A 27,909-nucleotide genomic window follows, 5' to 3' on the forward strand; every position below is an offset into this window, starting at 1 on the left:
GCAGAAAGAAGCCTGGATTTGGGCGCTCGCGTCTGGCAAGGAGGCCGGCAGCAGGACTAATGAAGCATTTGCGGCGTGGGACGTGTGCCAATGCAACAAAGATGCGCTGGGGCTCTGCAGATGTGCCAGGGCCCCCAGAGCAAAATAATGACATAATCACCATCAGTGTCACAGACCAGACTGTACACAAGGTGACAGGGGAGGGAGGCCTGGAATACACACACAGGGAGGACTTTCCATGGCCTTGATGGCTGTGACCCAGAGGGCTGGGACACAGGGCTTCATGTCTCTGTCTCAAGTCCCCAGGTGGGGTGGATGTCCATTTTTGCCTGCGTTCTCACCCAGCCAATCCCAGCTACCACTAACAAGGCGAGGGAAATCTGGACCACTTCAGGAAGACGTGGCATAAAGGGTAGAGGCTGAATATAGACAGGCAGAGACCAGAAAGTCAAGGAGCTGAATCTCTAGTTATCTGCATCTTCTGTCATGTGTGACTCTGGTCACAACCTAAGGCATAAGGGAAACAAAATCATGCAGGAAATATTTTTGGAGAGTTTGCGAGGGCCCAGAACAACAACAAAGGGCTAACCTCAAAATGAGAGTAAAAGCAATGGCCAGGCATGGAATGGAAGGCAGGCGGGCAGGCACTGTTCATGTTTTAAACAAGATCTCCCAGCAGGCCCTGTCACCTGCCCCGTGGCTCTCGCTCCCAGTAAGGTAGGTGTGTTAGTACAGCTGTCTGGCTTTTAAGTGACTTTTGTCAGTTTGAAAGTGAAAGTCTGTTTGAGAGGTTGGAAGAACAATAGCTCAGAGCCCGGAAGAAGAACTCCAAGCACAAAGGACTCGGCTAACCAGTGCCCCTTTTCATGGCTTCTCATGAAATATTCATAAGAAGAACTTTAATTTTTTATGACCCCTTTTTGGTTTGACTGTATCTCTCGTGTCAACGCCCACATTCAGGTTCCCCTTAAATACTAAAAGGTCTGTTCTCAAAGTGTTTGCAAAGAGCCACAGAGATAGAGTCGACTGTGGCCGTCCTGCAGGCCTGGCCATCCTAACAGAATCACTGTCAGGGACACAGATTTCTTTTCAATATGGCTCCCGTCAGCCTTGAAGCTGTCACACGCTCTGCAGTGCCGTTATTTTAAAACTTGCTAATTTGCTAGTTCAACTCTTTGGAAGAACAGTCGTATTTGTTTTTCTTGGCTTCACCCTAGTTAATAGAAAAGGCAGCGGGATGATCAGCCTGAGAGTCCCTCTTTCTTCTCGATAGATACGTCTACCTTGCATCTTTACTTTGTATTTCAGCCAAAAGTGGGAGGGGGCTGGGGAACAGATTGTATTTGTTTTATGTCATGTTACCAAACAGCCCTGGAGATTGGCTTAAGGCAATCTTGGAGGGTGAGACAGCACGAGCGTTAAAACCAGAATAATCTACTTTCAAAAGTTAAACTCGGAGGCTGAGCCCGGAAAGACTGTTTGGGAAAATATTATCGCGATTCATACGGCTGGAATCAAGAGAAATGAGCAGGTAACAGATCTTCTGCCCTGTGACTGGCAAGGAAGAAAGTTGTTACAGCTAAATACCACCTGGTAGGGGACAATGAGAAAATTGGGTTTTAAGTTGTCATCCAGGTGAAAGGGGAGGGGGAAGTCCCAGCAAACCCTGGGTTTGCTGTGTGTGTCTGTTTAAACCAGGCCACATACTTAGGCTGGCTTTCAATGTGCCGTTAGAACTTCTCCAGACATTCAATCCAGGACGGACTGGACACAATAGTCACATCGTACCAAAAGCTCCAGCCACCAGCAGCGGCTCTCCGAAGGGAACTTACGCTCTCACCCCTATTGATAACCCTTTGTGGGATGAAGAATGAGGAGATGCCAGGAGAGCTGCACATCAGACAATAGCCACCCCACCACACTGTCCTCAGACTTCGTCATCTTCCAAGGACAATTAATTATGAAGGCCTTAGGGGTAGGCCAGAGCAAGAGAAAGCCCACCACTGACCCAGCACCCCAACTGCCACCTCTGTGCCTGCTAAACGCTTTGCCTATTGGGATACAGCGCTAGGGAGCTAACAGATCATGGGGAGGGATGAGCGGGAGAAAAGCAAAAGAAATTTTTTTTGTGTGTGTGTCCGCCCTTGTATAATTCTATTCTCACTGTGAACTCATCCATACACAAAACACAAGGACAATTTTTTTTTTTTTAAGAGAGAAAAAGCCACAGGGTAGGTTACAGTGAGAAATGGCTCTCGGTGGTGTGCTAAAAAGGATGGCCTTTTCACCAAATCATTTCACAGAGGCAAAACAGACAAACACAAAGAGTTGAGAGTTTTTCTCCTACATTAAATGGAGTAACTGGTAAGGTCAGACACATGATACCTAAAGACACGGATCCACGAACTCTTGAAGTCAAAGGGCCTCTGTGCGCCGAGGCACAATCTTTCAAAGGAAATAGATCACAGAACTCCACTGAACCCCCTTTAAACTTTATGAAGCAGGAGGGGAAAAAGCTCTAAGTAGGGAAGCTAGACAGAAGAGCCTTGAACTATTTTCTGAAGGAAAGATGAGACCCTCCCTAGGCTGCCACAAAACATCTTTTTTTTTTCTAAGGGCTCCTCTGAACTTTGATATGTGCCAAGACACTGCTATTGAAAGCTGTATAATTACGTGCTATAGCCACTGTAGAAAATGCTTTGTTCACCCCAACAAAGGACAATGAGCAGAGTAGAGCGGCAGTGCGCGCTATCTTTTTCTTTAAGAATGTTGAGAAAGGTCACGGGATGCTATCACTAATAAAGCTGTTGAGTAAGGGGGTTTTAAAGTTGTTCTCACTGTGCCTGAATGCAGCGCAGTGACAAAAAAAAAAGAGACACAGGGAGCTAGAAAATGCAATATTGCCAAACAGATCATAAACCAATGGGCCCCTTGCTTCATTATACTGATGAACACTTTGAATCTCAGAACCAGCCGAGGAACGGAGCCTTGCCCCAGGTGAGGGTGTGCCCTTCAGCCCACTTCCAGCCTGCTGCCCACCCTGCCTGCCCTCTCCTCTCCCCTTCAATTTCAAGTGATCATTCTGTGAGACTACCTTCCCAGTCAGCCATGTGTGTACGTGTATATAAGCATCATTTATTCAGTCTCTTAAAAGATCCATTTGGCTTGTCACCAGTGAGACTGGCACGGGAAGGGATGGAAAGTCTTTCTCCTCTTCCTTGCCACCCACTAAGAGTGTGCTGTGTAGAGCCTATTTAAATGGTTTGGCGACTTTGAGGCCAAGAGATAGCAATAGCTGTAAAGGGTTTTCAGTCATGTGCCAGTTAGCCAAGCCGTCACTCATCTCGTATCTATTTGGAGCAGAGGGGAGTGCTTCTAAAACCCACCTGTCTTCCTGCTTCTTTATAGAGAGCCTTCCAAACTTAATCTGCAAGAGCTGGTTGGAAGAGGAACAGGTTGGGCAATAACTTCAGTATGGGCTGACGGGTGTGTGTGTGTGGGAGGGGGTTGCCTTTGGGGGAGACACACTTTCATTTTCAATGCCTAAGCAGAAAGTGAGAAAAGGACATAAAGAACTCCATAGAACTACCTCTCTCGTCTGTCATGTGACATTAGAGAAATGTCAAACCCACAGGCTCGGTGATGGATAGACCCAGTGACATGCTACGCCTGTTGCTACCGTAGGAAGTGGCATTTACCAGCCCACTAATGAATGAATCAAGTTCCTGGATCTATTTATTTCTAAACCTTCCAGCCTCCAACCTGAGCCCTTAGCAAGGGGCAAGAGAGATTAGTCAGTCTCATTGGGAACTTGGACTCTGCTTACAGGTTGACTAAGCAACAAGGGGCCTGGGAGGGGGCCTGGCATTCTACAATAAAACCACCTGATGGTACCCACTAAGAAAGTGGGCCCCATGTGCCCGGAGACAGTTATCACGTTTTCTTCTCAACGTATATTCATGCCACCCAAGTCCCCAGCCTCTACCTCATCCTGCCCTCTGAGTTGCATTCATGAGGTGGCCAACCGAGGTAACATCGCCACATCAGGCTCTCCGGGCTTCAGAAATAGTGAGATTAGCCTCCGAGTTACATGGGCTAGCTAGCTGCCGAGCTCCAACTCCTCACACACTGGTAAACTAGTTTTGGAAACTGACAGGAATCATTACCTTACTTCTCCCACAGTTGAGGGAGAAACAAAAAAGCCGTAAGACCCGACTCCATTGGCCCCTAAAGTCAGAAGTACGGGTGTGATTTAAAGGCTGGAAAGCAATGGCAAGCCTCCTTTCCATGCTCGTAAAAAAATAAAAAAAATTCTTTTGGAAGCTCATCACAGTGAAGTGAGAAGGAAACATGGGAGCACACAGAATCACACCTGGAAAGATGGATTTCCTGTTGCCAACCTCATCAATGAGAGAGGTGCTGCTGAAATCACACGCCTTCTTCTGCACACCTTGGTGAACATGTCCAGAAATGGCATGTCCCACTCCACCCGATGAAGCCGATTCCCTTCCCTTTGGTATAAACTAAAAGTGTCACTCTTTCCCCCACCTTTGGTGTCTTCTTCAACATCCCCTGAGCCATCTCAAACTCTCAACACCCTAAGTCTGGATGCTAAGCCAAGCGTCCTGGCAATTGTGAAAGCTGATACAAATGGCAGGGTAAGCCTTCCTGTCACTCAGAAGGCCCTGACTCAGAAAGGCCAGGAAATGCAGGGCCAGAAGAGCAGAAGTCTGCAAGCCACTCCCTCCCACCCAGTGATAACCTCCTTCATCTGTAGGGCAGGCATCAGGGATCTCTCTGGCCTGCACAGCCGTCAGTGTCAGGGACTGGGGGCAGGGGTGCTAAGCAACAGCAGAGGTACCACAGCCAATAGGATACAGGTTAGAGGGTAGATAAGACAAAGGAAGTAAATATTCTAGCACAGAAGAGGGAAGTCAGAGCAGTCCCTGCTCCTGTCTGTCTGTCTGTCTGTCTGTCTGTCTGTCATGTGGGTCCTATCTACTTGGAATAATTTACAAACCAGTCAAACTTGGCTCTCATTGATCTGTTTGTACCTTGTCACTGGTATCGACCCCAGTAAGGAAGTCACCACCATGCATCCCCCAAGGGAACATCAGTAAACAGTCAATGGGTATTGGCTATTTTATCATCGGTATACACAACTGGCTAGAAGTATGTGTGTGCATGTACATGTTTGTGTGGGGACATGGGCACATGTGCATGTGCCGGTCAGAGACTGGTATCTGATGTCTTGCTCTTTCACTTTCCATATTATTTTTCAGGCAAAGTCTCTCATCATGGCCCCTGGGCTCCCAAGATCTGCCTGTCTCCCCCTCCTCCCAGCTTTTACGTGGGTGTTGCGGATTGGAACTCAGGTCCTTACGTTCATCTGGCAAGCATTTCACCAACTGAGCCATCTCCGTCTTCCCAGTCTTAGGAGAAAATGTAAAGTGCAATCCATGAGATGTTGCATGGTTTGAGCAGCTAGTAGAGGGATAGCCTACTCCTCTGGGTCGACTGAATCTTTGAGCATCATGTAGACTTGCTTCCTTCTCTCTGTTATGCTCATCTCTGTTTAAAATTTTAGAAAGAGACAAGACTCTATTTCTCCATTCTCTTCACTAGTTTATACTGAAACTACTGGGCTATTTTAGTTGATGTTATGAAGAGAAATTTCAATGAGAGAGTGAAGCTGGGTGCACTCTCAGCCCAGGCATTCGGCAAGAGGTGCCGGGGCTACTTTTGGCTCGCAGCCACAGCCCACACTGGCAAAGCTACAAAGATAAGAACGGTGGCTTTTTAAGCATCTCACTTAAGCAGTGACCTCTGTGCTCAAAGGCACAGAAAGGAAGGATCCCTTATCTGAAGGTTTGTAAGTCAACGTGCCAAACTGAGAAGCTTCGTTAAAGACTATTTAGTGGTGTGCAAATTTATGTGTGCATGTGTGTGACTGCCTGCGTGTCTGAGTGTGTGTGTGCATGTGTGAGTGTGTGCACTGTGTAAGTGTGTTTGTGTGAGTGCCTGTGTGTGCCTGTGAGTGTATGTGTATGTAAATGTATGTGTGTGTGACTGTGTATGTGTGTGAGTGCCTGTGTGTGTGAGTGTATGTGTATATGTATACGAGTGTGTGTGTATATGTGTGCACGCTTACACACGTTCATGAGTTTCTGTGTAAAGTAGTCAGGGCAGAGTACATGTTGTTGAGTCTTGCTTCTCACATTTCTAGAAAGAGCCCATGTATTGTCTCTTGTTTGTTTGTTTGTTTGGCTGGTTGGTTTGGCTTTAGTTTTTGGTTTTGTTTCTGAGTGAAGGAGGAACTAGCCTCAGAACAGTTGAATAACTTGCCCAAAGTCACATGAGAAGTGACAGGATTCCTGCCTAGGCCCCATTCTCCTTGCAGTGGAGCACTCTTAAAATAGACTGTGCAGATAAAGGAGCGGTGGCCTGGCTGGAAGTGGGTATGATTCACAGAGAAAAGACTTCAGATGCTAATCATACGGAGGAGGCTTTGGATGCTAAACGGAGCAGCTCGCTGGGTATCTGTCGATGCCGTTGTACCCTGTTTGTGTCCCTTGGCTCCTTGTGCTGGGCATAGGGGGATTAAATTCCAGCAGGTAGGTATAAGTGCCCTGAAGATTCCAATGTGCATTTGAAGGACCTGTCCCCTCTGGCATGTGATCACAAATTGACTCCTGAACACTGGGAGGTCTTTTTAGGAAGGCTGATGTACCTGCCCAGTGAGTGTTTGTTATATTATAATGTGACTAACTAACTTACTGGTGCACAGTGGTAGCTTCTGGTGTAGAAGCTTGGGAGAGAAGGAACAAGAAGGCACGTTCTTCCACAATATTTCTTAAAAAGTCTAGCCACTGTCATGACTCCAGCGCTGGAAGGGGATTCCAAGGTTGTCCACACAATCAACCAGTGCTGTGACAATGGAGACTTTGAAAACATTGACTTTAAAATAGAGGGGGCTTAGATGGTACCATGGTTAAGAGCACTTGCTGCCAAGCCTGATGACCTGAGTTCAATCTCTGGGATTCACATGATGAAACAGAGAAACGGCTCCCATAAGTTGTCCTCTGACCTTCTCACTCTTTCCTCTCTCTCTCTCTCTCTCTCTCTCTCTCTCTCTCTCTCTTTCTCCCTCTCTCTCTCTCTTTCTCACATGTAATAAATAAATAAAAAGATGGCAGATCTGAATTCCAAGGACCCCTATTTTTAATGCATCCAATAGAAGAGAAATGTCATTTACAACATGTCTGGCATGAACCATATTGGTCTTGGACAATAAAGATACAACTGGTAGCTTGCAGAAAAACATTCAAACTTTCCAGGAAAATATCTGACTACCCCCTTGTGAAGCTTGCATACTCCATTCTTTATAAGCCCATAATTGATCTGCATTGCCCAAAGCACTGGGGAACAAAGCTGGGAAGTAATGAACACTGAGAATATGAGGGTTCAGGTCTCTTTACAGACAAAGCTGGGTCATAGGCATTCTTCTTTCCCTTGACATAAGGATATTTCTAGGCATCCCTGGGTACTTATCTATAAGAAGAAAACAAGAATACTATCATGAAGTCCCTCAAATTCTGCCCTCAAAGTGGCACACCATCTAGTCAAGAAGAGTCAAAGAATGGATCAACTTTGTCAAGTCACAGCTATCTGGTCTACCCTTTCCCAGGGGTTCAGTCTACAGAAATCTCAGCATACCCCCACCTCCAGCTATTGTTGCCCAGGCCAGCAGGGCTCAGCAGATGCCTTTGTAAGTACTGGGAGCTTTGTTCTTCTGGTCTCATGCAGTCATCACATGGATGAAAACTGTTTGCCGAGGCTCCACATCAGACCATAAAGAAATGCCTGACTCGTAGCTACACACCTCTCATTGTTGCAAGGATATGGCTTCCTGGGAATGGCCTGTATTGCTTTGCATGCATCTAGAATATATCAATATATAAGAGGAATACACAAGCTACTCATCCCCCTCAAAAGCAAGCACAAATAATAACAAAAGAAAGGTTAGTGCAAGATGGCTCATAGACTCGAAGCCCTCGCCTCCATGCCTGAAGGCTCCAGTTTGATCCCTGGGATCTACAGGATTAGAAGGAGGGAACCAACTTCCACAGGTTGTCCTCTGAACTTGATGTCCACTCTATGACTCAGGCATACCCCAACTCAAGACCTCAAATTTGTGTGCACACACTAAACAAGCAAAGAGAAATGCAACTAAAATTTTTGAGCAAAAAAAAAAAAGATGTGAGTGGATATCTTTTGAAATATGCTTAGTAAATTCTCATGCCAATCACAGGGCTGCTCACTAGCCATCTCTAGACTTCCTAAGAAGCAGCTCTGTAGTTACAACTGCATACAATATGTTCATGTCAGCTCAGCCAGCACCCCAGAACACAAATGAAATCATTCCATATTTGCCCTTTATTTCAGACTTTCTAGTTCCCTTTCCTGTGGCCAACTGGGTCTTCCATATAAGCTGAGATGGATGACGGGAATGAAAATGCCCATGGGTGAGTCACGATGTTTCTGATGGGAAGCTCCTGGTTACTGCTCTACCTGACAATCTGCTGAAATGTGCTTAAGTAAGAAACCATCACAAAAAACAGATTCAGAGTCTTTCCTAATCACAAAAAAACAGATTCAGAGTCTTTCCTAATCACAAAAAAACAGATTCAGAGTCTTTCCCAAAGAGCAAGAAAATAAATAAAGGAAAGGGGAGATGACCAAAGAATGAAGACTGGTTCCTACCTCAAAGTCATTTGCTTTGTTGTAGTGCATGTTGAGGGCTCGGTACAGCTCACAATCTCTGGTGATAGACAGCTCTTCAGTGCTGGTGACTCCATCATTGATGGCTTGACGCGCATACTTCTCCATCTGAATATAATAAAACTCACGGAAATTGCTGAACCACTTGATGAGCTGGGAGGTAATGCATCTGTTGAACTGTTAAATTTAAATGTGGAAAAACGTGAGCATGCCACTGCTGTTGTGAGTTTTCTTAAGCACTTTTAAAGTTTCACTCCCCACTTTACCTGAAAGGGTAGGTATTAAGAACCACCAAAATGGCGGCCAAAGGAATGAACGTCTCCTGGAATATAAGAGAGCGTTCCAATGACAGAAAACATATCACTGCTTCATTCTGTGCTTCAGATAGAGAACTCATATTCTAAATCAGATTTTCCTTAAAAATATGCACAGTGTGTTTCTGTGAAGTCTACAGATGAATGTGAATTGTGTATATTTTTAAAATATGGATTTCTATCACTGCATGGTAATCCCATTCAATGAGGGAAACGTGCATTTCAGTAAAATGACAAGACTGGGTTTTGCATGGGTTTTGGTACTGGGTGACCCCATATCCGTCTATCTCTCCATAATCTGTCCATTCTAAAGTTTGCATACAGTGTTCACTTCCAGTGTGGTCAGGGGAGACCCTAGTACCTGATCCTATGCTCTCTGCATCCAGCACTGGAAGGCCCAGGGCCCCTTCCCTTGACAGCTGTGTCACTTGGGAGACGTGGTTAAGACGAAGTTCACAGATGGCAGAGAGATAGGACCTTTATTACTTTTTTTTTTTTAAATGCCAAGTGACGATAGCATGAAAGTCTGCTATCAGGCTTTGAAAGTCTGTTTACCCAGGCTTCCCAACAACCTTTGAAATGAAGATGTCTTCCTGGGCGCTGGCAAATGGTCCTGTCCTTATTGACTGCTTTCTTCATGACAAGGACAGGTGTGTCCTAATGTGCCAAGTCAAAACCAATAAATCCATCGCTTCCTATAAGGCAGGCTGACAGACACCCCTGCCTATTGTCATTGGGATCATTCCTTTCCCTGGGACCTCCAGAAAAAGGGTGTATATCCATCAAAAATCAAAAGGAACACTTAGGAAATCCTGGTCCTGAGACTATCCAGGCTGCAACCAGATGACAGTTAAAGTGTGTATGGGGCTGTAATTACTGCGGAAAGTTGTTTCTCTACTAGCAAAGATAATAAGTGAATGAAAATTTATGGTGGAGAATGGAAGTCACGAGGAAACAGACGCAGGAGGCTGGTGTTCCTCCCAAAAGGCCATCTTGCGTCCTAATTGCCGTGGAGTTGCAAGGGCCCTTACAGATAATTGACCAGAAAATGATTAAGTCATCAGCAAACCGCTTCTGCTTGCAAGAGTTCAAACATGTACTTAACCTGTCCAAGAATTATATTTTCACTCTGTGCGTCTGCTCTGTCTCCATTCAGCCTCTCGGGGAACCCGATTAGAAAGACAACTGAAGGACCCCCGTTATCTGATCTTCTGGTGGCCGATTTCAATAGAACTTAAACCCATTACGATTTGCTGAAGTCGGACTCCTTCCCATTTATCTCAGCAGTAAAATACACTGTCCAAATTTCCAGACACTGAGATAAGGCCTACAGGCCCCCGTGACGGCTAACTGTTCCTTTTTAATTCTTTTAGAACAAGAAACAAAACATTACAAAATGATAGCAGGCTGGTGCACTGGGGAATAAAAATTGCTTTGACATGGAGATTAGGCCTCTGTATTGTTACAAGACATTGTCTCATATGGACAAGAGTACTGTAGGGGGAAAAAAAATAGAAGGGTATTTTTTTTTTCTAGAATGGTCATGAATGACCTAATGGAGGGAGACAAAAACGTAAGTGCCCTTGCCATTCTGTACGAATGGGACATAAAGGGAGATTTAAAGGACATTGTTGGAGGCTGGAAATACCAGAGAGAGAGAATGGGCAGGAACAACAGACTCCAAACACGAGATAGGCAAAATGAGCAGTACCCACGGCCCAAGAGCAGGGCTTTCCCCACCAGACACCGAAGGGAAATGAAATGTGCTATTTTTTTTTTTCACTCCCGGCTGAGAGCAAAATGCTAGCAGCCTGTTCTCTCGATCTTCACGTGGAAGGAGGAAAAAGTATTCAACTTTAAAAGAGTTAATTCCGAGCGCTCTGCGTCGTGCTTTTGTGAGCAAAGGATCAATTGTTCTGTAAAGGCAAGCTCTGTGGTGTGTTAATGTGTTACTGCACAAACTAATCGCTTCAATAAAGAGACTGTGTTTCCAGAGTGTACGAGTCTCTGTGACGTTGATTAATGCTTCCCACGGGACATCTCAGCCTCAATATGGGCTGGAGAAACTTCCTAAATATTCAATGAGCATGGTCAAAAGATGTATAAAACAAATCAACCTGACACCTTAATCCGGCTAGGCAGCAGTTGACTCAGGGGGTGGAGGAGAGGAGATACATCATTTAACATTGCAGGCTTGGAAGCCCGTGAGCGCCTGTTCTTCAAAGCTGAAATGACACGGAATCTGTTGTGCTTAGTGGCCTAGGAGTTATTGGTGTGTACATTAAAATCATCTGGCAGTGAGCAGGAAGGCAGAGAGCGGCCCTTCCATCCTGGCATCCTCACACACTCACACTCTACTTCTCAATGGACCTGAAATCACAATGGGTAGAACTGCTTGCCTAAGAGTCCTCTGGAGGGAGAGCACACAACTTCAGATTTTCACTGGAACGGTTAAACTACGCCGGTCCAGGATTTGTCTCCTGTTTTCTGTCATTCCCACACCAACATATCTGAGTGCCTGTGATTTCCTTCTAACTCCTCCCCTCCTGAGTAATTGGAGAGCATCTATCTCCTTCTGCAGTGGGAGCCACTTGGGGATGGTTTGCACTGGGTCCAGGCCTGGAGGGAGGCATGAAGTCGTGTGTCTTGTGCAGTCTGGCCTCACCTTCAGGAACTTCCTGAAGGTTGAACTCCATCTAACACCTGATCTCCAGCTAGGGCTGTGACAGCATCCAGGTAACACCTAACTCAAGAAATTAAATATTTTCTGCATACACTGTTTCTTTGGGTTATTTTATTGCAAAACTAGTGTCTAGTCACTATTTGAAGTGGAAATGGCTCGACAACTTGAGAAAGTATATTTTACTGGATTAGGGCTTTATTAGATGAATGTGCCACAGCCAAGTGTTGTATGTCTTTTTAAGATAACTGTGTGGCGTTTTCGATGAAGTTCTAGGGTTCCCTCTCCCCATTCCCAGGGCTCACCCAATTCTGCAGTGGTTTCTCAGATCTTAATTACAATAAAACTTTTCACTGTGCACACACATATAAACCACATCATCTAGTTCTCTTAGCCTTGCAAAAAATACGGATATGATTTATGTGGCTATATGTGCTACAGAATCACGTGCACATGTTTGTGCGGAGGTGGAGAATCAAAACTCAGACTCGGAGTCACCCTCTCTTTAGGGGAGTTTCAGCCAGCTCTGCTGTTGCCCTCTGGAAGTTCTGAAGCACCCCGCTGAAACTGCTTCCCGAGCCGGTCGTCTTAGCACTACCACTTCTATCAGCTCAAGGAATACAAACTCACTTATTACTGGCCAAGTTAAAAGATGTCACTAGCAAAGTTAAAACGTCTAATTCATTCCAAAAGTAAAAGAGGAAGGAGCGTCCCTGGTTTTCTGCAGTGGGTTGCACATGCAACCTCTCCCTCTCATCAAAGAGGGTAATGAATATTCAGCTAAAGTCATATTTTTGCCTCCGCTTCTCCCAGTGTGGTTAAAGTATGGATAGAATCTGTAACTGAATATCAGTGCTTTTAAAAATAAAACATTCACCCAGGTATTTTATTGTGGCTTGGACAGAGTACGGAGTTATTTGTACAGCTGGTTTACGGGTACATTCTCAAGGAACAAAAAGCTTTTTTTCCTCAGATTTATAATACTGCTCATCTTAGCCACTCATCATTCTTGCAAATGTATAGGGCCTAGAACATTTTAATGTCTGTATCTTATTTTGAGTAGTGTTGTTTGGCTCAAAATGGCTTGGGCTTTCCATCCCCATGGAGGCTCATTTTGCCTCTAAGAGTGACCCCTGTATTTATAAAGTTCTTTGGTCTGTCTCTGGATAAATGTGCTATATAAAAATACATGAGGCAATGTCATAATTTTATAAAAGTGTGACAGATCACTGAAGTAAGAGGGATGAATCAGGAGTTAACAAGAGGCACACATGTGTGCACATGGTACACAAAATTACAACCCTCATCATCCCCATCTTAGAACCAAAGACAGGCTGGCCAGGTACTAGAAGGTGCTTGGGCATGTCTAAATGACAGTCAAAGGTAGATACAAATGTGGCCAAATTTACTAACAACATTTTGAAAATTATTTTGTGGTGTGTGTATCTCTGTGTGTATCTCACTCTGTGTATGTGTATACAGGTATCACCCTCTGTATGTTTCTGTGTGTGTGTGTGTGTGTGTGTGTGTGTGTGTGTGTGTATGTGTGTTTATCTCTATAGTTCAGTTCTTGAGTATGAACTTTGAGCATGGTAATGTCCTCTCCCATTGTCAAAAAGTTAAGTTTGTCTGTGAGTGAAACTAAAATTGACCAGTTCTGAAACCAGTAGGTCTACTGTAGAGAGCCACCTCCAAATGCAAGTCTTTTTCCTGGCTCCCTGCAGCACCAAGTCTCTTGAGTGCCTATGGTTCCTCTGTCAACCTTAGGCTACTTTTCCCTCTCTGGGCAGCTGGTTGGTACTGGATGAGGAAAAGAACACACCTTCACTTAAAAAGTGCACCGAGAGAGAAGAAGCTGAGTGGATATACAGTTCAGAAGCAAACAAGAGGAAAACAAAACTTTCCCCATAAAGCCAAATTAAACAACAGTGGTGGGAACCAACTGGCAAACTGAAGCCCTGGGCTTGACTTGTGTGTGAAATACAGGTGAGCTCTGAATGAACGAGAGATGCAAGAACAGGCATATCTTCTTTTGGTGGCTTGAGAGATCTTGGTTGAACGAATCAGAACTCATATACAGGGAGGTAGGCAGGTGACCACCAACCCTCTAAACCAATCTCAGCTAATGTAAAGTTTATCAAATTCCTTGAATAATGATACTGTAAGAGTCATTATCATCAAGACCCAGTCTATGTTTTAAAAAAAGTCAAGATGTTTAACACAACATCAGGTTGATGCAAATAATTATTTCAAACACACACACAACATACACACACAGACACACACATACACACACACAGACATACACATACACACAGACATACACTGTCACACACACACATACACAAATACAGACACACACAGACACACACTCACACAGAGACACACATAAACTCACTCACAGAAACATATGCTCGCACAGACACACTCATACATATGCACACACATACACTGACACACACATATATACAGATACACACAGACACACACACAGACACACATAGAGACACACATAATCTCACATGCTCACAGAAACACATCCCGCACAGACACTCATTCACATACGCACACACATACACTTACACACACATATATACAGATACACACAGACACACACACAGAGAGACAAGGACACACACACACATGCCCAGAGAGAACTAGGAGGTCCCAGTATTCCGTAGAACGAGGGGGCTGCAGCTGTAGGCCGACAGCTCTCATACCCTCATTTGAATAATGTGTCCTGAATCTGTCACTTTATTCATCCCCTTATGCTCAGTGTACTCCACATCAACAACAAATTAAGTTGTAAATAAGAGACAATCATCACTTTTGTTTTTAAGCAGCTACTGCAAAGAGAATTTCAATGTATACTCCTTCCGATGGGAGGGGAAAGAGGTGCTAAAAGTTAGCTTTCAAAGGCACAAATACGGCAAAACCAACAAAAACAGAAAACCAACAAAACCAGAAACAGTTTACAGTTGCGGAGGGTGGGGGTGGTGGAAATCTTTTTTTTTCCCCCTAGAAGGTCCAGACATAACCAGTGGAGATTCATACAGGAAGCTATTAAAACAAGTAAAGACAGAGGTGAAGCCTCCTGGACTACACTGATAACTCATGCGACTTAGGAAACATCCCTGGGTTTTAATGGACAAGTGGTAACTTTGTTTCACACCTTCAGACAAATGAACAAGAAGAACAACCAATCGCATCACGGGTGCTGTCAGGAGTGGGCCCCACACTCATCTCTATTAACTCCCGAGAGTCCAGATTACTACTGCATCCACAGACAATGAAAGATGGGTAACGAAAACAGTCCCTACCTTCACATCCGAGAAGTAGGTCTTCAGCATGTTGGAGCTGGGGTAACGGGTGTAAAAGAACATGAGCTTTGCCTTTTTCAAGTGATTGGGTGATAGCCCTTCCTGCATGTGGGATGCAACTGGTTAAGGCATAAACAACATTAAACAAAAGGGTGTATCCCTCCTGTCCCCATCTCTCCACACACTGACAATGTGTCCAGTCCCCGTAAGCAGCCCTGGGAAGGCTGGGTGGTCATCCATACAGCTTCTGGAATTCATCACTAACTGGCCACCTTGTGCTCAGAATATTCGCTGCCTGTCTCAGGTTGCCAAAGGGAAGGGTTAGGATGGACAATTCAGCTACAGATTCTTGGCTATTGTCTGATGGGGATGTCCAAGCCCTCCTCCCCAGTTAAAGTCCAGTATGCTATCCATACACTTGTTGCTAAGGAGACAGCCAGCCTAAAATCCACTGCAGGGTCTTAGTCTAGGATCTTCCTTCTTTCTCCAGAGCTGCCTTCTCTCTGCGCTTTTCTCTACGCTCTGCAGTTTGCGACAGATGATTAAGGTAAAGCTGGCTACACAACACGTTATTTTAAACATGATCACACAAGCTTTGTGTTTCACCTATCGCTAGCTAACACAGTGAAACTTCAAGACTCAGTTTCTCCCACCTTGGTCTTGATTGTCTTTGATCTGTTTCCTTTAAAATAACAGCTCAAACTTGGGAGGGGTAACCTGGCTGGAGAGAACAAGAGTGGGGTGTTGCTTTTGTTAAAGCAACGGTCCAACACCAAATACAATGTGCCCGTCCTGGATTTATAGTTAACTCCTTTGAGAATGCCATAGAAGTTGGGGGCTAACAAATCAATACATGTGGGTTAGTAGATCAATAAGTAGCCACTTACCCCAAATAAGAAGGCCTATTTATCTAGAAACATCATCACCTTTTAGATCTGTAAACAGTGGCAACAAAAACAGTTCCCAGGAGAATGGCAGGCTAACCATAACAATCCAGGCTGCCCGAATCTCTCTCAGATTCTTGGCACTCCTCAGCAGGCTCCGAGCTGGGATGGCTCTGGTCACATCTGTGCCGCAGCCTGGCCCTGCCATTTCCTCAGCAAATTAATGGCTTTATAATTTATCAGAGATGAAGATGCACGTGGAGAAAATCAATGCGGTCCCCCACAAGGTCAATTAAGGGTCCTTCCTAGAGGCTCCTCTAAGGACTATCTCTTAAAGGAGAGTGGGAAAAATTAAGGTTGGAAAATAAGAGAGAGAGAGAGAGAGAGAGAGAGAGAGAGAGAGAGAGAGAGAGAGAGAGAGAGAACCCACATATCATATCATCAGCTACCTAGTGAAAACTGCACACTTTACAAAGAAATGTCAGATAAACACAAGATAGCTGGGAAAGAGAACTGGTTCCCAGTACTTCCCATTAGGAACGACACTGTGAATCTAAGAATAGTGGGGGACCAGAAAGGATCTAGAGACCTACACAATCAAATTAATATCGATAAGCTCTTGACTACTCCTGACCAAACACTCTGCCATGAATGTGTTCCGAAGACAAACACCCTCCTTTATATCCTAAGCTCTTAAAAAAAAAAAGATCCCCTTTCTTTTTAAATGGAAAAGTCAACTAGTGTGTGTGTGTGTGTGTGTGTGTGTGTGTGTGTGTGTGAACTGAGAATAAACACTGAAGAAATAAATTTTGATTTTTCTGTGTGCAAGCCAAAGCAGCTTAACTGAACTTGTGTTTTTGTTTAAGGTCCTTAATGATTACAAAGACGATAATTTATGACTGACATACTTGTTGTGCCAAGGAAAAGCTGAAAGGCCCTCTAGTAACCTCCATTAGACTGACGGCGAGAACTAAAGGAGACAGCACACTTCAGGGCCATCTGTCCAAATGGGTAAGTGAAATCATGGCTGCAAGCTGTCTCCAGCCTCATGATAAGAGTTTTAAGGGAGCTCAAACTTGGATGAATGTCTTCGATAGGGGATCTAATCTTTTCTTTCAGAAAGCCCTGCCCATGATTTGAAGTCCCAAATCTTGAAGATTTGGTCTCATACAAAAGACAAACTGTTTTCCACTGTCTCAGAGAGGCACAGGGTTGCCCAAATAGCCTGGGGCTTTCCATGCATCTAAATTTTGTTAAGATATTTCAGCTCTTTGTATTAAAAAAAAATCCCATTCTCCTTTGATCAGAATTTACAGGCTTTTTATTTAATGAAAAAAAAACTAAACAAACAAACAAAAAAAAAAACTAATCCACATATACTGATTTGGATTGCTCGAGGTTTTTTTTTTTTTCTTTTTTTTGCTTCAAGATGTTTCCGGTTGGTAATACCTAGAAAGATCTGTCCAAAGAGAACACAGCCTGTCTCTGTCCTTCTCGATCCTCTGTAATTAAGATAAAATTCTCATAAAATATATGTTTCTAATAAACTATTAAAAATAGCTAATGAAACATTTAAAAGCCAGCAGTTAGATAATCCTTTTTTTTTCCTCCTCAAAATCAATCTGAACTGACCAATTGGTTAATTTCCCTTTTAAGTGCTTGTGCTGAAAGCAACTGCTCTTCCAAGAAGGCACTAGCTGTTTCCTGGATACTTACACACGCACAATGACTCACGACGGAATAGATTCAGTAAACATACAGCTGTACTGAACACGGGCTGAGCTCCATTCAAGGCCAGGAAAGAAAATGAGCACAAATAAATATTAAGGAGGTGAAGGGGTGGGGGAGGGGAGGGGGTGCAAACAAGCGCTGTCCCGGCAGCTCACGCAGCTCAGCTTTGTCAAGACAGATGACATTCAATTCTATGTGTAATGCAAAATAGACAATAAGTGCAGAAACTTGAGATGGCTGCCAGGTGTAAAAAAAAAAAGAGAGAGAGACAGAGACAGAGAGAGAAGAGAGAGAGGAAAAAAAGAAAAGATGATAAATCCATAAATTAATGAAAGACATCTGCTCAGACATATAAAGGATATCAGGGAAGGAGAGGGCTACAGCTGAACTCAAGAGTTCAAACAACCTGAGAGCCTCAATGGGGTTTGTTTACCAAGCATAATATAGCCTTACCTAAACAGCAGCCGCAGGACGAACAGTCCAGGCAGCAAAAAGGCACACGAAAGAAGAATAGGCCCTGGAGGCTACAGGAAGAAAAAGAAATTTTGCTTCCTAGTTGAACTCTGTGTTTCAAGTGGCAGTTCCACATAGGGAAGAGGATTATCCCGTTTTTCTAAGCACTTCGAAACTGATTTCTTTTTTTCCCTTGTCTGAGACTTTCTCAAGAAAATTCAGTGGGTGGAAAAAGCACTAAGCTCTCACTTAGTGACAGAAACAGAGCAGGTCATTGCTCTCTTAGGAGTCTGACATCATCAGAGAGCTGGGTGAGGTTTTATTTGTTTGTTTTAATGACTTTTTTTTCTCATTTTTTCTTTAGATGGTTAGGTGCGTACAGCCATTTGGGATTTCATCTATGTGTTAAATTCTGAGGCTATCCAAGGCTTCTCAAAATGTCAAAGGTCACACTTCACACCTGTAATCCCAGTGTGAGAGTTGCTGAGGCAGGAGAATTGCTATGATCTCAAGGCCAGCCTAGGCTACATAAGTGGGACCTTGTCTCAACAAACCAAAAAGAACAAAAAACAATCATCATTTTCAACTGGTATTTTATAATTTGACATATGCCAGTCTATGCTATAAAACAGGTTTTCTTTCTCGGCCCCAAATAAAGTCACGTGACTTTTTTTTTGCAAATATCAAGCCCAGAGAACAGGCTGAAGACCTCCAGCAGTACATCTCTTAATGGTTCATCTGACAACTTGGTACTTGAGCTGGGTGGATGCAAATGTGAAAGGCAGACACAAGGCTATTTTTTCTTGAGATGCAAAGAAGATGAGGGACAAGAAACACCATGAAGAAAGACAATTGGCTAACTGATTCTCCGGGGATTTGAATAAAACTTATTATTTGATTAAACGGATTCATTTGCAAAGATACTGGACATATTGTTTTATACCCAAGACATGAGCTCTTTGACCAGGTGCACTGAAGATGAAGAAGAGGACTTCTTTCTAGAAGGACCACAAGGCTGTGAGCCTAGTAGTTCAAACATAAATGACTAACGCGCCCAGCAGAGCCTGTAGCCACTTGAGAGACAGGTATTCACCTCGGCTCTTTATCGTGACTACTTCATTGAGAAACAGGACTGCCCCTTGGAGTCAGAAGAAATGTTCTTGAAGAGGAAAATGATGTTGTCTTACAGTGATTGTTCAGTGGGCAAGTTGTTCGCCTGGCATGCAGAAGTCCCTGGGTTTGGCTCTAGCATGTTGGGGTTTTAAAAACTAAAAGTTATTTGTGACCATTTAAAGAACTGTAAAAACACTGTGATGGCGGTCCCCAAGTACCATCCTGGCACACGGCTAGTCCTTTCCATTAATATTGTTTTTCCCTCTAGGGCCTTGTAGAACAAACCTGAAGTAAATACTTCTTGCAATAATTTCTCAAGATTTTGGGGCTTTATTTTGTTTTGTCTTTTTTTTTTTTTGGTCTAAAACTGATTAGACAAAATGGTTCTGTAGGTGTCTGAGCCAGGTGAATCATGGGCACCGCTGCCCCGATGGAGAAAGCAGGTGCAAAGGGAGGCTGGTTTCCTGTTGTGGCTTGCCCGTCCTGTTTCCAAAAATTTGATCTTTTAAGGAGCTGACCAGTCACAGGTGCAATGAGTAGAGGGAAGCAGAAAGCCAGAGGTTAGAACCCAAAATGTGGGAAACAAAAATGGCTAATTGCTAGCAAGAGGCCCAAAGCCATAAATCCTGAAGGGAGGAAGCAACCCCAGAGGTGAGTAACCTGCATTTCAGGTGAACAGGGGTGTCTCCTGCCAGAACAGCTCAGAAGGGGATCAAAATAGCAGGAGACAGAATAGCCACTCCCCAAAGATGCTCCCATGTTTTCTTTATAGCCATGGGTGTGTGTGTATGGGGGGGGTACTCCTTTCCCTTCAAATCCTCAAAATTCCTCAGGGGATTTAGCTAGAGAGTATGCGGAGAGAGCTTATGGGACACTTAGGAAAACCAAAAGACATTCCTTTCCCAAGAAACCGAGGGGTGTGATCATAGTTGTCCGATCATGGTAAGAAGTCCAAAATGTAGAAAAAGGGCATTATTGTGGAGACTTTTGTGTGTATGTTCAGGATTTTGAAACCTAGCTTAACTGGTCACCAAAATGAGTGTGTGTGTGTGTGTGTGTGTGTGTGAGAGAGAGAGAGAGAGAGAGAGAGAGAGAGAGAGAGAGAGAGAGACAGACAGAGACAGAGACACAGAGATATGAGAGACAAGAGAGAGAGAGGGAGACAGAAGACAGAGAGACTGGTACTTTACTGTTTGTTTTAAAATGCAGTTCTCTGAGGTGCAAGGAGTCTAACCTTAGACATTAGCCTAACATGATGGCCCTTGTGGGGTGACTGTCAATCACTCAAGCTATCCTGTCTTCTTTCTCTTTCTCCTGCAGAGCAGGTCTGTTCCAGTCTTGTTGCTGGCTGGTAATACAGAACAAAACTGTGTGCCTTAGCTTTGGGGGCATTTAATATTGGGGTCTTGAACCAGCAAACAAACTCAGACTCAGATCGGAGACCTCAGTGGCTTTGTCTTGTCCAAGATGTTCTTATCTTCCTTAGAGTGGGAAGAGATGCTGGGCTGAGTGGCCCAGGAAGTCTCATGTTTCTGGCTTCAGCTCACTTTACCAGACTGCCCTGAAGGAATGAGATATTTCAACCATCCTGGGGACTTGGAACATCCACGCAGCCTCTAGAGTGGGCTTAGCTACTAAAATGTCAATTTCTAGTCATCAAGACGATTGCTCAAAATTCTCAATTTAGTAACAGCCAACTTAATTGCTAAATTTTATATCCATCTGGTAATTTATTATACAAGAGGCATGCCTCCACCTGCCCCCAAATGCTACTATTCTCCCCACCCCCCCAAAGACAAACAACCACAAGATTTAAAAAAAAAAAACATTGAAAGGATTCATTTGTAGAAGAAAAAAGTTATGGATTAAAAATCACAGGAACACAGAACAGAACTGCTAAAAAATCTTAAGTGGCATCACTACCTAAGTCAGGTTCACGACAGAAAAGAGTCATTAAAGGGGCTGTTTTTATGCAGCTGAGTTTTGGATTTAACTGTGTTCTCTCGTTTTCAAAAATAATTTGCTTTGTGTATGTTAGGACAAAAGATTTCTGTGTTTGACTGAGCAGGGGTCACTCATGCGTACAGGCAGCTGCCCGGGACCCATGGACAAGCCTTGGAGATGGAGAGGGACTAAGACCATCGGAATAAATCAGTACCTGCCCATTTCCTTTAAAAACAGTCTCACTTAAGATTAAAGAGAGAAGGCAAGGCCTCCCCACACCCATGGCTGTCTGTCCCATACCACAGCATCTTCATGTGAGATGGAGTCTGGTCTCGGTAGCCCACACAGCAGCCTCAAAGGCAGCTGACAGTAAGAATTCTTAATGGAGCCACAGGTCTGAAAACTGGCTTTTCTCCTTACTTCTGTCATGAAACTTAGCATCTTTATAAAATTCAGTATTTACAAGGTGTCGCCCCACCTCCACTCCCCCACCCCACCTCTGCTCTTGAGAAAGGAGACAAGAAAGTCGCACAGGAAGAAAGGCAGAAAAAAAAGCACTGTTGGGAAATCACCTTGGAAACTGTTACTAGAGGCAGTTAAGTACTTGTGGACGTTAGAGAGATGTTGGGGTTGGCTTTTAAGTTTCTCTGCAACCAGAAACACCCAGCTCATTGCTGTCACAAGCCTGTTACGGTGAGTAATAGGAAAGACAGCATTCTTAAGGAGGCTGTGCACTGTGGTCCATGCCTGTCATCTGAGTATTTTGGGAGATCTAGGCCAGCCTGGGCTACATACTGAAGCTTCTCAAAGTCCCCAAACCCAAACAAAGCTAAACCTCCCAGAACACACGGAAAACATACTGACTTATATCATCCTATACAGTGTGGGAACCTAAGCTCTTCGAAGATCTCCTTTGGGCTTTTGTTTATGCTTGTTCTTGAGGGGAAAGATAAAAGGATATTGCGCTTCCCGAATAAGGTGAGATATCAGACATATCTTGAAGATCTCCACACTCAGACTTTATGAGCGACAAAGAGAGTCCTTCTGCGGTGCTGGGTGGGTGTGCTGGTGAACAGGGGTGGTGGCTCAGATGGTGGGATGACATCTTGGTCCTCAGACTCGTTGTGTCCCGAGTCAAGTCTAAGGACTCAGGAGAGGCTCTGTCTTTTCCCGAGAAGGAGCCGGAGGGAGCACCTAGTGGACTCTGAAATGGGTAAGCCATCAAAGGCAGGGGAAAGGGATGGCGAAAGCTAGGGGTGGTGAAGCCTGCAGTGGCAGAGAGGGGTGATTGGTGCAGGGGCTGGTGGTGGCCACCAGTGGCCGGGCCAGAGGCAGACTGCTCAGATGAGTTTTTGCGGACCACCAGGGGAAGGGCTTCCGTCTGGTCTGTGGAACTAGGCATCTGCACATTGCCAAAGGTGTCCAGGGGGTTCGGAATGATGACATCACCAAAGCATTGCAGGCGCTGGTTGGCCGTGTGGAAATTGTGGTTTTCCCCATTGACTGCGAATCTGGCCTGGGGAATCTGGAGAGGTGGGAAGACCTGAGGAACCTGGCGAGAGGGTTTGGCTGAGAAGACTTTGACCACGGTGTCCACGACCTGTGACATGGCCGTGTTCAGCTCCTGTTTTAAGGTCTCTGCCAGATGCTTGCCTTCTGGCTGCAAGGAGTTTGGCCCGTGGTCTCTTTCTTTGTTGCTGCCTTCTCTCTTAGGCTTGTTCTCGGCCATCTCCTGCTCCCTGATGAGGGCTCGGGCCCTGTCGATGAACTGCCCTGGGTCCAGTTCACACATCTCATTGTCTGAGCGCCCCACCGAGTCCTGGGCCCGTGCATCCAGGATCTCCGAGCGCATGCTGTCTTCAGACAGGTCGCCATCTTCATCATTTTCAGAGTCGGTGCTGTCATAGACCTGGTAGAACTTCTCCTGCAGCTGGCGCAGCTGCTTCTGCATGTCTTCCAGCTGCTGTTTCAGCTGTCGGCGCTCCTCTCGCTTCTGTTCTTTTCGGGCTGAAACCAGCTGCTGGAAACTCTGTTGCTGCTGCTGGGGCAGCTTCTGCTTGCGTTTGTTTTCTCTGTAACTTTCTCGGGGACTCACAGACTGCGGGGCCATCTCTCTTTCGTTTTCATTGCCCCTTAATGCCACACTGGGGGAATGGCTCATACCCCGAATGATATTCTCAACCCGGGCGCGCTTTGCTCTCAGGTGCTCATCACATAAGCGATCCACATCAAACTGGCTCATAGTAGGCCTGCCAAAAGGGGAAAGACACTCTGGGGGGCTGTCTCTTGAAGAGTTGCTACATATATCCTCCTGATGTACTTCGGAGCCTGTGCTAGAGAGTCCGCTGGCTTGGAAACTGGGCTCGGTGCCACCGTTTTTGTTCATGTTATTTTTCAACAGCTGGGAAATTATAGTTGCTCCTGGAAAAGGCATCATGGCATCTTCATACGAGTTCGCCCTCTTCAGCAGCTTGCGGAGTACGTTCGACTTTTCCCCATCTGCGTGTTGCACCACAGAATATTCAACATCCTGCTCTGAACCTTGGGGATTCATGGCACTGAAAAATGTTGCCCTTGCCTTAGCAAAAAATGCAGATGCTGTCCCTACCGTCCTTTTCACTCCAATGTCAACCCTTCTCCTCTTGGTTTGCCGGCTTAAGAGGGCTGTGCTGTCATGGTCAGGCATCACTGGACAGTTATTGTGCCATCTTCAAAAGCTCGTCAGCTGGGCACAGCTCAAGAATCCCGGGACCCTGGCCAACAGAACAAAAGGCTGATGAATCATTTTCTTTAAATTTCTCCAAATTTCCTGACCTCAATCCTGAATCAAATGCAAAATGCACAGGCTCTGGGATTTATGGCACATCACAATTATTGCAATTTATCATGAACTCCGCTTGAAATGAAACATTTTTAAATATTTCTGCTCCACTGGTTTAAGATGGATTAAGATTAAAAAAAAAAAAGCAAAAACTGCTTAAGCACCAGTAATATGATTCTCTTTCACAAATGCCTAAAATGATACTGTTTATCTTCAGAAGAAATGGCAGATTATAAGAACACAGCCTCTGACGAGCAATTGATTAAATTTAGGGGCGTTGAGACTCTTATTATAAAAGAAGAGGGGAGTGGGTTACTCTTAAGAAACAGGGTGAAAATTTGAGGCTGTGTGAAATTTGGATGAAAAATCTGATCTGGAAATCACGGTGGCTTTTACGTTACTGAAGGAAGGGAAGGCTGAAATAGGTGTAGCTATCTTGTTACAGAATTTAAAAGCAACTTTGACACGTGTAACCCAGGAAGAATGTAGCGACCAGCATCTTCAGCATAAGTGGTGTGTTAAGTACTGAGATGAAGGCAGAGACACTCACTGTTCAGTACTGCTTATTTAGTACAGCTATGGGTTTTGATCAGTGAATTCACAAGTGGGGATGGTATCTGTGGCTGAGTATACATCTAACATGGAGATGTTTAGAACGGGTCACATTATCCTTTTGGTGGTGTCAATTGTTACAAAGGTAGAGTGGCTATTGCCATGTTTTCAGGAACTAGTATGTGCAACAGTGCATACTGGACCAGGCAAGAACACACATATATCCAATACTAGTTTTGTTCTGGTAAGTCTGTCAACATAGTACTTGAAATGGCTAAGAAACTACACACATCATTCCTGGTTCTTATTGCCTATGCCAAGTTGGGGTGGGCACTAAACAGAAGAAGCAACTGGAGAAAGATATAAAAGAAACAAAATATCAATCAACTATATGAGAAAGGGAGGTAGATTCTTTGTATGCAAACTAGCATTTTGGGGGGAAACCAGATATAAAAAGGAAACACCCTTGCCTACATTTTATCAAAGGCCCTTGATACATTGTGTCACTTAGTAAATAGCAATGCTAGCCCCAAATTTTATATGCATGCAGGAGACAGCACATCTTTTTGTTTACAATTAACATTTTATGAAGGAAATGAAAATACTGCCTTCATGCCGGGTTTATCTGATATTGAACTTCGCGTTTGCTTTACAGAGCACAGCTTCACAATAACAGGGTCCATTGCCAAAGGCAGCGTGTGGAGCACTTGGACTCTCTCCCATCTCTTTCGGTTCACCTGTAAAAACATCTACGTGCTCCCTAGGAGTGCATCTGTGGATAGTTCTAAAGAATGACTACCCATGCAAATAGGCGTCATTTCAGCATGAAATAACCTGTAAAAGTCAAGAAAATGTTCCGTGCTTATATGGCAACAATATGGTGTGGGTTTTTTTGTTTTTGTTTTTTTTGTTTTTGTTTTTCATGATAAATATTTCATCATGCTGCGTTTGCTCTTGGTGTTCTTTTCTGATGACAAAATGTTTTTTTAAAAGAGCCAATTTTGAGGTATCTTGAAGGCAGAATGTTATTTCTTTCTAGAGATCTTTGTATGTCTAAAGGTGAAACAGTTCAAGACAAAATACCCTGAACTTGGGTAGGACTGAGGGATCTCAATGCCTTTAAGTTCAACATTAAGTTCAGAACAACCGAGACTCCTCTCCCACTAATAATACAACTAGTTTGGGGGTGATAAAATACAGCAACACATATTTTTCTGGCAACACATTGAGTCTGATAGGTAATGCGGGCACAGCTGTCAGGTCAGGGTAAGGAGAGGAGCAAGGGGACAATTTTCCAGGAAGACTCTTTTGTGCACATAGCAGCTTTCCAAACCAGGAGTTCTTGCCATAATTTCAATATTTTTACATCTTTTGTATGTATGTGTAAATCTACATTTTTCTCCTTCAATATCCCCTGTAAAGCACACAGACCTCCAGTGAAGACTGGAAGAAACGCCTTGCTGTGTCTTTCCCCCCTATTCACCTTGCCACACAGATGGTTCCTCCCTCCTGCCCATCTTGGACTCTGGAGAGCACCTCTGGAGCAGAGGATCCCAGAGGACAAGCCAGCGTGTTGATGAGCACAAGGTCAGCCCAGGCATCCTTCCTCTCCCAGCTGCTGTTCACCTCTACTTCCTTTCATGTTGCCTAGATATCAACAGCTGCATCCCTGCCTCAAACCAGAGCCCAGAGGAGGCCTGGTTCTTCCTCAGGTAGGATGATACCACTCTTTATCTTCACTGGAGAATAAATATTAATTAAACATACACACTGGAATCATTGAGAACCAATATGCTGTCACTCCCTCTAAATTCACCCAACTAAACTGATTTAAAAATATTTCATCAGGTATCATTTAAAAATTAAATAGTAATTTTTTTCTAGTTTGGGTCAGAAGAAAGCCAATACTTTAGGTCTGTAAAATATCCAGCTGAGATATAAACAACAAAATAAGTGGGGAAAATTATTTTACCCATCAAAACAGGACATTATTTTGATAGGTATACATTCATTTATTTCTCCAAATAGCTTTATGATTTAAACTTAGAAATTAAAAGAAAGTGACCAAGCATATCAGGGTCATAATCTAGGGACATTATAGGCAAGATTAAATAATAGTAGCTGGCTGACCTAGTATCATATAGTATTTCATTAATCAGAATGTATAAAAAATATTTTTCCACATCAAAATGCACTATCAAGTGTCCATGGTGAAAGGAAGTCAGACGAAAACATTTTCAAGGGTTCCTATAATTTCCAACCCATAGTTTCCAGGATGGTACATAAGGACTTAGTCAACCACAGTGTCAACCCACTAAGCTATCCAACAACTCAACGTCTTTTAGCATGTGAACTGAGCTGTGGTTTGTCAACTCCAATTACTATGGATTCCTATAATGTTTTCACTTTAACATCAATCTTGGGTTTAAGCAGGCAATATAAAGCCCTTGGGCTAGTCTTGCTGAGAAACATTATAAAGAGGATGGGAAAATAGTGACAATAGACTCTGGACCCAAATGCACGTGTTTTATAAAGCCCTCCTGAACTCAGGTGGAACTAATGTTAAAATGTTAAATTATTAAACATGTGTTGCACCGATTGGTACGCAGCCTACACACAAGCTCTCAAACACTTGTACAATAGACAGCATGAAGCAGCAGATGCCACTGCTGGGGAGGGGGTATAGGAAAGCAACTTAAGACATAGCAAGTCAGATCTAACTGCTCCAAAAGATTCCTCCTTGAAACCCACATTCTGTTTCACAAAGAGGATCCATGCAGATATACTTTTGACTTCATGTTGTAAAAAAAACCGAAAAAACAAACGAACAAACAAACAAAAAACCCCCACAGTTTTCAGTACAGAATTTCAGAGAAACACAGCAATACGAAGTGACGTGGTGCAGGGCTCGACTTTAATAAAGAACTTATTTTGGGGAGGGGATGTGTAACTTTTACTACATCTATCTGGATCCCAGATTCTAGACAAAGAAGTGTTTCATTATGGTAATTATCCAGATAGTTCAGAGAAATCTTTTCATGAGGCATGGGCCAGAGTGTAAGGCTGGCATGGCTTCCTGCTAGAGTTATTCAGCTATCTGTTCAGATTGATAAAATTATTTTAGAAGAAATGACTTAGGTTTTATTTCTTTTACAAATCATCATAAAATGGTTTCTAATGATTTAAGCCAGTCATATAGTTTCAAGTGGAATAGCATGAACAATAGTTTAAGTCATTCTGAAAATCAGCCTGAATTCAACAGGGGAAAATCAGAAGCTTTGATTCACACACACACACACACACACACACACTCACA

General features: G+C 43.9%; 1 protein-coding gene across 5 annotated transcripts in view; it reads right to left on the bottom strand.

Moving 5' to 3' along the window:
* The window catches only part of Prox1 (prospero homeobox 1), a 47,966-nt gene that overhangs the window by 15,703 nt on the left and 4,354 nt on the right, over positions 1–27,909 (bottom strand). For 4 of the 5 annotated variants that reach the window (XM_028761369.1, XM_028761363.1, XM_028761348.1 and 1 more), the window contains exons 2-4: positions 22,182–23,973; positions 15,096–15,203; positions 8,764–8,958 (exon numbers count right to left, since the gene is read on the bottom strand). In XM_028761369.1, the coding sequence (XP_028617202.1) occupies positions 8,764–8,958; positions 15,096–15,203; positions 22,182–23,906 (2,028 nt within the window). In that variant the 5' untranslated portion in view covers positions 23,907–23,973. Of the gene's footprint in view, positions 1–8,763; positions 8,959–15,095; positions 15,204–22,181; positions 23,974–26,076; positions 26,128–27,909 lie in introns of those variants that run through there. The other variant, XM_028761353.1, reaches the window with a different exon arrangement.

This window comes from Grammomys surdaster, unplaced genomic scaffold (assembly GCF_004785775.1).
Source record: "Grammomys surdaster isolate TR1022 unplaced genomic scaffold, NIH_TR_1.0 130, whole genome shotgun sequence".
In the NCBI taxonomy this organism is placed as follows: domain Eukaryota; kingdom Metazoa; phylum Chordata; class Mammalia; order Rodentia; family Muridae; genus Grammomys; species Grammomys surdaster.